The following is a 12,333-nucleotide window of genomic DNA, read 5'->3' as shown; positions in this document are numbered from 1 at the left end:
AAAAAAAAAAAGTGGGCAAAATACTTAAAAGTCACTTCACAACAGAAGATATTCAGATGCTAAATAAGAACATGAAAAGGTACCCAACATCATTATCATTAGGGAAATGCAAATTAAAACACCACTGGGATACCACTGCATAGCCAGGAGAATGAAAGTTAAAGATTGGCACTACCAAGTGTTGGTGAGGTTATGGAACAACTGGAATTGTCCTGCACTGCAGGTGGGAATGTAAAATGAAAACAAACACTTTGTAAAACTGTTTGATGGTTTCTTATAAAGCTAAATATACGTGTACCATATGACCCAGCAATTCCACTCTTAAGTATTTACCCAAGAAAAATTAAAACATAAGGTCATGCAGAGACTTACACATAAATGTTTATAGGAGTTTACACATAATAGCCCCAAACTGGAAACAATTGAAATGTCTACCAACTAGTAAATGGATAAACAAATTACATTTTGTCCAAACTATGGAAAACTACTCGTCAGTAAAAAGGAGCAAACTACTGATATGTATAACAAAATGAATAAATCCCAAAATCATTATACTGATTCCATTTATATAAATTTCAAGAGCAGATAAAATTAATCTATGGCCATTAAAATCAAATCAGTAATTGTCTGGGGCCGAGGTGGGGATTTGATTGCAAAGCGGTCTCAGGGAACTTTCCTATGGTCATGGAAATGTTCTATATCCTAGCAGGGGGGGGGGGGGGGGGGGGGGCAGGGCACAATGATTCTAAAACTGTAAACATTTGTTAAAATTCATTGAACTGCACTGTATTTTATTATCCATTTTATTGTAAGGAAATTATACTTCCATTAAAAAAAGATTATTAGGGAAAAACTTTTAAGAAGATCCTCTTAACTGGGTAACACATAGTATCTCAGATCGTTTATGAGTAGGGTTGCCAGATTTAGCAAATGAAAAACAGGGGGGCTCAGTTAAATTTGAATAATATCTAATTGCTTATGCATATCTACATTGATAGAAAAATATTGCGTGGTACATATACTTTAAAAGTATTTGTTATTCATAGAAAATAAATTATAAGTATCTAAATCATACATTTTTGTAATTATATTCTTCTGATCATTTGGTTCTTTTCAATAATTCCTTGTTTTGTGGTATTTGCTTATAAAATTCCTTGCAGACACAGTCTATGTTCATTTTCTTTGTATCATAGCTTCTACAGTGGTCACATCTAACTTCTACAGTTCTTTTGTCTATTGAACATTCATTAATAAGAAAATATACTCAACATTAGCATTATGAGCCAATATACTGAACATATACTAGGATGAAGTTAACAACCCTGATAATTGCTCTTCAAATATGGCTTGTTGAAGCAAATACCATCTTTCATGGAATGAGATGGTTTTTCATTTTTCAGTATTATGTTGCATCTCTTGATAAATAACTTTTTATTTATTTTTTATAAATTTATTTATTTTTGGCTGTATTGGGTCTTCATTGCTGTGCGCAGGCTTTCTCTAGTTGGGGCGAGCAGGGACTACTGTTTGTTGCAGTGTGTGGGCTTCTCATTGTGGTGGCTTCTCTCGTTGTGGAGCAGGGGATCCAGTAGTTGTGGCACGCAGTCTCAGTAGTTGTGGCTCATGGGCTCTAGAGCACAGGTTCAGTAGTTGTGGCGCACGGGTTTAGTTGCTCCGTGGCATGTGGGATCTTCCCGCACCAGGGCTCGAACTTGCATCCCCTGCATGGGCAGGCGGATTCTCACCGACTGCGCCACCAGGGAAGCCCCTGATCAATAACTTTTTTAAAATGTTATCCAGTAACAGAAAAAGAACATTGTCATCAATTTTTCTTCCTTTCTTCTTCAACACTATACATGATGATTCCACTGGTTCCCATGCCGGAAGAGTATTTAGTTCTTGTACAGGAATCAAATTCTTCATGAGATGGTAGTCATGAAAAATAGAACTACCATACGACCCAGCAACCCCACTACTGGGCATACACCCTAAGAAAACCATAATTCAAAAAGAGTCATGTACCATAATGTTCATTGCAGCTCTATTTACAATAGCCAGGACATGGAAGCAACTTAAGTGTCCATCAACAGATGAATGGATAAAGAAGATGTGGCACATATATACAATGGAATATTACTCAGCCATAAAAAGAAATGAAATTGAGTTATCTGTAGTGAGGTGGATGGACCTAGAGTCTGTCATACAGAGTGAAGTAAGTCAGAAAGAGAAAAACAAATACCATAAACTAACACATATATATCGAATCTTAAAAAAAAAGGTTCTGAAGAACCTAGGGGTAGGACAGGAATAAAGACACAGACGTAGAGAATGGACTTTAGGACACGGAGAGTGGGAAGGGTAAGCTGGGACAAAGTGAGAGAGTGTCATGGACATATATACACTACTAAATGTAAAACAGATAGCTAGTGGGAAGCAGCCACATAGCACAGGGAGATCAGCTCAGTGCTTTGTGACCACCTAGAGGGGTGGGATAGGGAGGGTGAGAGGGAGAGGCAAGAGGGAGGAGATATGGGGATATATGTATATGTATAGCTGATTCACTTTGTTATAAAGCAGAAACTAACACACCATTGTAAAGCAATTATACTCCAATAAAGATGTTTAAAAAAAATCATTCTTTAGTGCATTTTACACTTCCCTTAAGCAATGGAGTGCTTCAACAACACTGGTTTCTCTTCTTTCACTTTGCATAATCTATTGCTAAAGAGGTATTATAAACTATCAACAAGAGGTAACTAAGTTTCCCTTAAAGTCAATAAGAATTTGAGGGTCATTTTCTTTAGGATTAAAGTATGATTCAGTACTTCAAATAAACTGAGGATTCTCCATTTATTAAAGCAAGCTAACAAGTTTCTGAATGCAAGAGAAATGAACAGTACTGAATGCCAACAAAATCACAAAAATTCCTCAGTTGTTCAGTTGGCGCTTAAGAAAACAATTTCATGACAATTACATCAAAGTCAACAGGAAAGACATCAGATGTTGTAAGAGCAGCACCATGTAGAATATGAACCAGATAGCCAAACGGTTTCTGAAGAAACATTCGTGCTTTACTTCAGCTTTGAATAAACAATGTCTGCACTTTTATGCGAACATCTACCAACATTTGTATTGGTATCATCTCCACCAAAAGCAGTACAATTTTCTTCGTTAACTCCTAAGTCAATAAGAGAGTCTCTGCAAAAATTTGCTCTTGTTTCTGAAGTCTCATCTGGAAGAGTCTTTACTTAAAATAACCTTACAAGTGAGCCTTTTCACAAGAAGGTTATTGCACAAGCAAATTTTTCTGCTTTGTCATTACTTGAATCCATAAAAAGATGAGGCATTTAGGGCTTTGATAATCACTGCAATAGTAAATGGAGTTATTATATTTTTAATTATTGCAGTAGGTTTTGTCCTGGCATTTGAAATTTTGCTTCCAGTTTTGGAATTAGAAAATCCTCCTGGTAGCAGTACATTCAAAGAGTCATTTGAGCTGAAAGACTGATGACAATATACAATGTGGGAGACTGTTACAACTTCTGCTGTGATTATTTTATGTTCTTCATCTAGATTTCTTTTAATCAAAATTTTATTTTATCACTTTCTTTGATACAAGTTGAAGAAATCACACATCTTTTACTCTAAGCTGATAGTATATGCTCGTTTATATCTGACTTTCCACCATTTTCAATACTGAATGAACACTTGCATACTGCACAAAGAGCTTCAAAAGGAATTTTCCTCATTTAATTCAGAAAATGTATCATGAAATTCACACTTGCATTTTGGCATTTAGGGGTTCAAATATAGCAAATAAAAACGAGGTAATTTATTTTCAACAAGGGTGCCAAGACAACTTAATGGGAAAAGAAATGGTGCTAAGACAACTGGATAGCCACATGCAAAAGAATGAAGCTGAACTTCTACCTCATATCAAGTACAAAATTTAACTCAAATAGATCAAATACCTATATGTAAGAGCCAAAACTACTAAACTCTTAGAAGAAAATGTAGGGGTAAATCCCTGGATTAGGCAATGGTTTCTTACATATGACACCAAAAGCACAAGCAACAAAAGAAAAAAATAAATTGGATACCATCAAAATTAAAAATTGTGTGCTTCATAGGACACTATCAAGGATGTGAAAAGAAAACCCACAGAGTGCGAGAAAAATTTTGCAAGTTGTATACCTGATAAGGGACTTGTATTTAGGCTATATAAAGAACTATTACAACTTAATAAAAAGACAACCCAATTAAAACATGGGCAAAAGATCTGAACAGACGTTTCTCCAAAAAAACATAAAAATGTCTAGTAGGTATAGGAAAAGATGCTCAACATCATTAGCTGTCAGGGAAATGCAAATCAAAGCCACAGTGAGATACCACTTCACAGCTACTAGGATGGCTATGAACAAAAAGACAGATAGTAAGTGTTGGTAAGGAGGTGGAGAAACTGGAAGTCTCATACATTGCTGGTGGGACTGTGAATGGTCCAACTGCTTTGGAAAACAGTTTGGAAGTTCCTCAAAAGATAGAGTTACCCAGCAATTCCACTCCTAAGTTATATACCCAAGAGACTTGAAAACATGTGCCCACAGGAGAACTTGTACACGAATGTTCACAGCACCATTAGCTAAAAAAAAAAAAAAAAAAGTAAAAAAGTGGAAGCAACACAAATGTCCATCACCTGAGAAATGGATAAGAAATATGTGAGATAACCATGCAATAGAATATTATTCAACCATAAAAAATGAAATCCTTGTACATCCTACAACACGGATGAGCCTTGCAAACATTATGCTAAATGAAATGTCAGTAACAAAGGACCACATACTGTATGATTCCATTTATGTGAAACGTTCAGAATTGGCAAATCCATAGAAGGGGGGCGGGAAGAGAGAGAGAGAGAGAGAAAGGTAGATTAGTGGTTGCCTATGGCTGGGATGGTTGGGAAGAAATGGGGGAATGACTACTAAAAGGTATAGGGTTTCTTTTGGGCGTGCTGAAAATGTTCTAAAATGACAGTAGTGGTGATCGCACAACTTTGTGAATACACCCATTGAATTATAAAAGAAAAAAATTGGTAATAGCGACCAACGCAAGAACTGAAAAAGTTGTATTTAATAAATCTCATGGCTGCATCATTGCATCTGTCACAAGCCCAAATTCATATCTAACGGTAAGGTGGGAGTTGAGTCGTGAAAGGGTTGCGAACTTAAATTTTACGAAAAGCAAATTGAACTCAAAGGTGAATATCTAGTCCGCCTGCAAAGGAGAGCTGTACTTGTAAGGAACAGTCTCCCTTAACAAAGTCGGAGCTGAGCCAACCCAATCCAATGTTTTGGGAAGCTAGCGTTCCGGGACTGGCAGTATTTCAGAAGCGTGAGCGTCTAGCGATTGACGGGCTTCCAGCTTTGTTAGTGTGGTTACTGGAGTAAGGAAGCTGAGTACCTGTTAACTACCAGAAGCCTGGTCCCTTGAGTGAGGCACTTGCTGATTGGTTGTTGTCTAGAAGCATGGCGCTGTCAATGATTGGCTGACTTTCAGAAGCTCTGGACTGTCGTTGATTTACAAACTTTCAGAAGCCTAGCTACCGGAGTGAAGCTGTTGTTGACTGGCTGATTTTCAGAAGCCACTGGAGTGAGGCTGTCGCTGATTGGCTGGTTTGTAGAGCCTGTGTACTGATGTGAAGTTATCTCTAAATAATGGTGGTTACTTGATCAGGACTTAGAACTTGAGCAAAAAAGTCCTTTCCTTTCTTGAATATGAAAAATAAGTACTTTTAATTTCTAGTTCCTTCTTTTGGTCTTTCCTCAGCTAAACTCGCTGGAGACACCGTAGACACTGTACAGATCTTTTATTTGTAAAGGTAGGATTTTCAGTGATTTAAGCACCAATTACTGTGGCGGAAAAATAGCTCTAATAGTTTTTAATTGATTATAAAAAGATAAATACAGGACATTTAAGGCATCCTGACAAGGTCAGTATACGACGCAGGACAAAATCATTAAATACGTCCTGTATATACAGGATGCCTGGAAACTGTCAATTACACAGAAGACTGACGCTCGCTGGGATTAGGTTTCTTGCATACGGCTCTGCAGTCAGAAACGGGTCGAGTCAGAATCTGAACTGTAAAGGGCAGGGATCCTCTGGGCCCCTGTGAGCCCCTAACGTCTGCGCAAGGCTGGGCGCGCACCGCTAACCTTAGGTCGGCTAGAAATCGGCTGAACGTCTGAAGGGAGGGTGCACAATTAACTAGCAGCGGGTGAGGAAACAGTAGCAAGGAACCGGCCTGGGAGACCGGGTCACGAAAGCCGAGCACCAGGGCGGTTCAGATCTCCGCGCCAGGGACCTGCTGCGGCAGCAGAAGGCTTTGCTGGAGGCCGAAGTGGACTGGGCGGGGCTGAACGAGGCCCCGCCCCCAGGCGCGCCCGTGTGCGTGGCTGGGGGCGCCGCAGAGCCCCACTCCACGATGCGAAGCCTGAGGACAGGCCAGAGCGGCGGCGCGGTAGCTTTCACTCTGGGCACCCACGCTCCCAACGTCCAACCCGGCCGCCTCGAAGCTTAAGGAAGACTCGACCCGCAGCCGTGCGCTTGCCCCCACCCCCAACCCGTCCCGACGCCCCCATCCGCCCTCTTTGCGCGCGTCCAGCTCCGCCCCCTCCCCCGGCTCCGCCCCCGCCCCCCGACGTGCCCCCGCCCCCGACGTGCCCCCGCGCACTGCGCCCCCCGCCCACCCGGCACGCCCAGCCGCCCCACCCGGCCGTAGCGGGCCAGGAGACGCCCCGCAGGCCTGAGTGACCCTCGCAGCGGCGCCGTTCTCCTCCGCCTCTCGCAGCCATGGACGTGTACCCCCCACACCGGCTGGGACTGCCCCGCGCACGGTCCCCCGGCGGCCCTGGCCGCGGGTCGCCCTCCGTCAGGTACGCGGGGCTGAGGCAGCAGAGGGGCTGGCGGGCGGGCAGGCGGTTGCGGGCTGTTGGGGTCTGAGACGCCTCCCGCCGAAGGGCGTGGCCCGATATGGCTTCCTTGCGGACGTTTTTTTCCTGAACGGTTCCCTGACGAACGTTTCCCGAGGAGCGGCTCTCGGTGCAGAGGCTCCCACAATGGCTCCTGTATCGACAACCCCACAACGGCTCCTCTGTGAAGACCCCCTATTATGACATCCCCAACCCCATAGAACATTTCCCCCCGGAAAGATTCGCCTATCGAGAACCTCCACAGTGCCTTCTGTATGATTAATTCACTTGCCTTTCCCATAGGATATTTTCCCCAGAAACGGCCATCTATGGAGACGTCCCCTCACAATAGCTCCCCTTATAGAACCCCCAAATGGGTTTCCCTCGAAATGGCTTACCTCTCATGCTCCCCTACAGTACGTCTCCTTTAGAGCCTTTACCTCTCACTGCGCCTTCCCTAGAGAGTACCCCCCTCCCGCCCCATAGAAACACCCACACGGACAGCATCTTCCCTGTTGCGCGTTTCCCCACCTCCCCCTGCCCCAGCCCGAGGCTCCCTCACTCCACGATGGGGAGCTCAGGTTGAGGACAGGTGGAGGTCATTAGGGGCCTGGATAAGGAAAAAGGGGCCAGAATCCCCGAAAGCTGCGGATCCCAGGCCACAGAGCCTAGAGATAGAGCCCCCGGGTGCCTCAGTATAGGGAGGGTCCCCGCCCGCTTTCGATATATGAAGATTTGTTTCTGCTGTCTGCTTCCTGTGCCTTTGGAGCTGACCTTGATAGTCTCGGTATTATTCGTGATGGAGCTGGTTTGGGGCCGCCAGTGGAGTGTGGAGGTTGGAATGATGGAGGGGTTGTGGCAGAGACCATTGAGAGGAAGGGAGGAAGAGAGAGAAATGGGCTTTGGTTCTGCTAAACTGTCATTAAACCAGAAGAGGGTTTTTATTTGTTTTGTTTGCTTTTTCTTTATTCTAGCTACTTAACAAAGCAAATACGGTGTTGTTTCCTTTAACGAAGGTTGTCAGCTTAACATGTGAGAATGGTCTTTCCTGTATCCTTGTTATGGTATTTAAGGCATTGTATTGGAATTTTTGCTCTCAAATCTGTTTTTTTTCTTTGTTTTGTTTTGTTTTTATTTTAACTCCACCAGATTCATGGAGAACAAGAACTGAATCTTAAAATCCAGTCCCTCTCTTACTTACCGACATTCCTTCTTTCACCTCAGTTACTAACACATATTGGTTGAGTAAATAAAGGATGGGGAGGTGGGACTAGATACCCTTAGTTGCATTTGGGAGTCCTAATTTGCTTCTGATTTGGCAGGTGACGTTAGGTGACATATTTGGACTCCTGTTCTGCTCTTCAGTGGAATTTCAGTGGGCTTTACAGTTCCAAGTGTTTAGCAGCTTATGGTAACCATCTCCAGTCTGTCCTAACATTTCTGGCAGCCAGTTTCACTGTTAGAAAGTATTTAAACTTTGAATAAAATAGAAACTGCACAGGATACTTTAGAACTTGAAGCAGCCACACTTTAAATCCAGGGTCTATGTAGACTTGGGGTTCATCCCATATCATCTTGAGCTTTGAAGTCTGGAGTCTTTGAGACTTTTAGGGAAAAAAGAGCTTCTGAATAAAATCCATCTCTAAAATAACTGCTTCCTTCCTTGCTTCTGGTAGCACATTTTGCTTCTGGTAGCACATATAGCTTCTGGTATACATTTTTTTTTTGTAAGTAGTGTTTTTATGTTAAAAAGATCAATGTTGGCTAACTTTACTAATCATACTCAAACTCCGAATTTTCCATCACGTGGTTTGAGTGAAACTTGTTAGTCTTCAGACATGGGGTAGTGCAAGGAACCCGAAGGCCTGGAGGTTGTATACCTTTGGTAAAAGAAATTTTGTGAAAGTTTCCCTCCTTTCCCTGCCGTTTTTAACTGAACGTGTTTTTCTTACTCATTCAGTTAAGCCTTTCCCAGATTTTGACATTGAACGTTTCTAGAAGGTTTGTGCTCAGCACTTTCCTGTCACCCATATTTGGCTTCTTTGCTGCACTCTGACACCTGAGTGATGAAAGAGGCGGGCCTAACTGATGAAGCTGCATTCCTAGAGACCCATAGATAGTACTTTGCAAGTGAGTGGTTCTCTTCTAGCAATGGAGTTCATTTTCACAGATGAGCAGTAGAGATCAGGAGTTAAAATATTGTTGCTTAGACCTAAAAGCTTCTTTTTAATGATATGGTAGTCATCAGTGCTGTCCATCAAATATCTTTGGTTTTTGTCTCCTGGGCATGTGGTACCATTGTACTTGCTTGCACCCTTGAAGATGGATATGGCGTTGTTAGTTGCTTTTGGTCAGTGAAATGTGCACAGGAATGATGTGTATCCCTTCATGGTAAAAACTTCTGATGTGTGATTTGCCACTCTTTCCCTCTGTTTTGGTGATTGTTGGTGCTCCGGATGGTGGCTAGTCTCAGTCTGGGAACCAGAGCAAGCTTCCAGGTGACCTATGTTTGACATGTAGAGTGAGCAAGAAGTAAGCCTTTGTTTCAGGCCTCTGAGATTTTGGAGTTATTACCAAATAACTATCTTTACTTGTACTAAGGAACCAGTGGAAATAGTTGAAATATGCTTTCCTACTTCAGATCTTTTCCTGCAGAGGAATCTGATCCTGCTCAGGACTTGTTTAACAGTTTAAATTTCACTCCCTCTTTATGCAAATAATCCAACATACACTGTGCTAGGTGCTGTGGATTCAGAGCAATAAGGCAGGCCTCTGCCCTCCAAGAGCTCCTTTGTAAGTGGAGAGAGGTAAAAATCATAATACAGAGTGGGGAGAAGTAAATATTGGGGAGGAAATAGGGCTGAAGGAACAATAATGTAAGAAAGCATAGTCAATTTGGGGCTCAGCAGTTGGAAGAATGGAGTTGCCATTTACTGATATTGGGAGCATTGGAATAAGAGCAGATTTGTGGAGAAAATAGAGTTCAATTTTGACCTTGTTCATTTGAGTTTCCTAATAGATAATAGATAGCCAAGTGGAGATATTGGATTAGCAGTTGGATATATTAGTCTGTAGTTCAGGAGAGAGATTGAAACTGGAAATACCATCCATATTACTGGTGACTCCAGAATTTTTTTTTAAAGCTATGAGACTAGATAGAGACCCAGGGAGTAAATGTAGATAGAGAGGAGGACCAACATCCAAGCCCTGGGATATCCCATGTAAAAAAGGCAGTGTAGCAATGTCTTCCAAATTCTGAGGGGAAATGGTTTCCTACCTCTGAGATAGGGGAAGAATCAAGGATAGTCAAATGATAAATGCAAGAATAGACTATTAGATTTGGTAATGTGGAGGTCATTGGCAACCTTGACAAGAACAGTTTTGGTGCAGTGGGTTCAAGAGGATATAGAAGAGGAATTGAAGACAGTGAGTATAGATAGTCACAGTGATGTTGTTTCAAGGATTTCTATAAGGGAGAGCAGAGTAATAGGGCTGTGGCTGGAAGGGCACGAAGTGTTAGAGTTCTTTTTGTTTTTAGGTGGGCAGATAGCATGTTTGTAAGTTAATGGGAATGGTGGAGTATAGAGAGACAAATTGATGATTAAAGAGAGAGAAGGGACAGTTGCAGGGGTGAAGTCCTTGAGTAGATGAGAGGGAATGGCATCTAGGATATAAATGGATATGTTGACCTTAAGCTCAATAGCTACATGGACAGTTCATCTGTGGTGATTATATTGACCCAAATACTGGTGAATTGGTAGCTTGGTAGTGGGACAGAGTGAATGTTCACTTCTGATTACTTCCATATTCTCAGTTAAATAAGAAGGAAGGTCTTTAGCTAAAAATGAAGAGTGGGGGAGGTGTTGGAAGTTTGAAGAGAAAGAAGGTGTAAAATTCATCCAGGAGAGTGGGAAAAAATGAGTTGAATAAGGAAATATTTTAGGGCACCAGGTGCCCATTTGGCATTTGTAGTCATAAATTTAAGGTGGGTGAGACCCAGTTAGCATGGTTGAATGCTTCCCCTTCAGCTGTGTTGAGCTGCTTGGATGTGGGCACTGTGGGAGGGAGTGGCTGAGGTAGGATAGAGAACGTAATTGGAAAATAGGAGTAAAGGAACTGAGAGGTAAGGATAGTGGAAGGGTTATCTCAGTGCATATTGAGATCATCGTGAATTAAGATGGGAGTAGTAATAGCAAAGAGACAATGATCCAGAAGCTAAATCTTGAGGGAATTTGGAGGACTGAGTGACCTACAGGTTTGTAGATGTCTGTAACAAGGAGGGATAGTGGGTGGTTATTGTTTGTTGGCATGAAGAAATCATCCAAAATAAAATAGTTTCTCACAAATAAAGGTGTGTTTCTAGATTAAAAGGACCCTCCAAGAATCCAGCACAATTAATTTAAAAATATCCATGCCAAGGCACATCATCATGAAATTTTTTTTTTTGTTTTAGAAATTTATTTTTTATTTGTTTATTTTTGGCTGCATTGGGTCTTCGTTGCTACACGTGGGCTTTCTGTGGTTGCAGCCAGCGGGGGCTACTCTTTGTTGCAGTGCACCGGCTTCTCATTGTGGTGGCTTCTCTTGTTGTGGAGCACGGGCTCTAGGTGCGTGTGCTTCAGTAGTTGTGGCGTGTGGGCTCAGTAGTTGTGGCTCGCAGGCTCTAGAGCACAGGCTCAGTAGTTGCAGTGCACAGGCTTAGTTGCTCTGTGGCATGTGGGATCTTCCCGGACCAGGGCTTGAACCCGTGTCCCCTGCATTGGCAGGAGGATTCTTACCACTGTGCCACCTGGGAAGTCCCCACATAATGAAATTTTTGAGCACTATGAAGACAGAAGAATATCTATAAATCACATAGAGTCATGAATCATTAGATTGTAGCAAGAATGGACACTAGAAGATAATGGAGCAAGGAGTACCTTCTAAAAGAAAATGAGTTCCCACCCAGAATTCTGTATCCAGCCAAACTCTCAGGCAGGTGTGAGGGAACAATAAAGACATTTCACACATGCGAGGTCTCATAGTTTGACTTGCCATGCGCCCTTTAAGAACTCACTGGGTGGCGTGTGCTCTAGCAAAAAATTCTGACCGAGGAGTTCCTGTGCTGGTCTTCTTCTATACCATGTATAGGTGGAATTTTTTCCTTGTTAAGGGACTCATAAGAAAGGACCTTCTTTGTTGCTTCTGGAAATTACCAAAGGGCTGGAACCTTTTTTTAAAAAAATTAATTAATTAATTTATTTATGGCTGCGTTGGGTCTTCGTTGCTACGTGCGGGCTTTCTCTAGTTGGGGTGAGCAGGGGCCGCTCTTCGTTGCGGTGTGCGGGCTTCTCATTGTGGTGGCTTCTCTTGTTGCGGAGCACAG

General features: G+C 42.3%; 1 protein-coding gene across 4 annotated transcripts in view; it reads left to right on the top strand.

Annotated features, from left to right (window-relative positions):
- Positions 1 to 6,750: 6,750 nt before the first annotated feature.
- Positions 6,751 to 12,333, top strand: part of DNAAF9 (dynein axonemal assembly factor 9) — a 149,837-nt gene continuing 144,254 nt past the window's right edge. For all 4 annotated transcript variants that reach the window (XM_027078796.1, XM_027078798.1, XM_027078797.1 and 1 more), the window contains exon 1: positions 6,751 to 6,932. In XM_027078796.1, coding sequence (XP_026934597.1) covers positions 6,850 to 6,932 — 83 coding nt within the window. In that variant the 5' untranslated portion in view covers positions 6,751 to 6,849. The remainder of the gene's footprint in view (positions 6,933 to 12,333) is intronic.

This window comes from Aethalodelphis obliquidens, unplaced genomic scaffold (genome assembly GCF_003676395.1).
Source record: "Aethalodelphis obliquidens isolate GAN/ISIS:26980383/991018 unplaced genomic scaffold, ASM367639v1 scaffold42, whole genome shotgun sequence".
Taxonomy (NCBI): Eukaryota; Metazoa; Chordata; class Mammalia; order Artiodactyla; family Delphinidae; genus Aethalodelphis; species Aethalodelphis obliquidens.
This window is presented reverse-complemented; position numbering and strand designations above follow the sequence as displayed.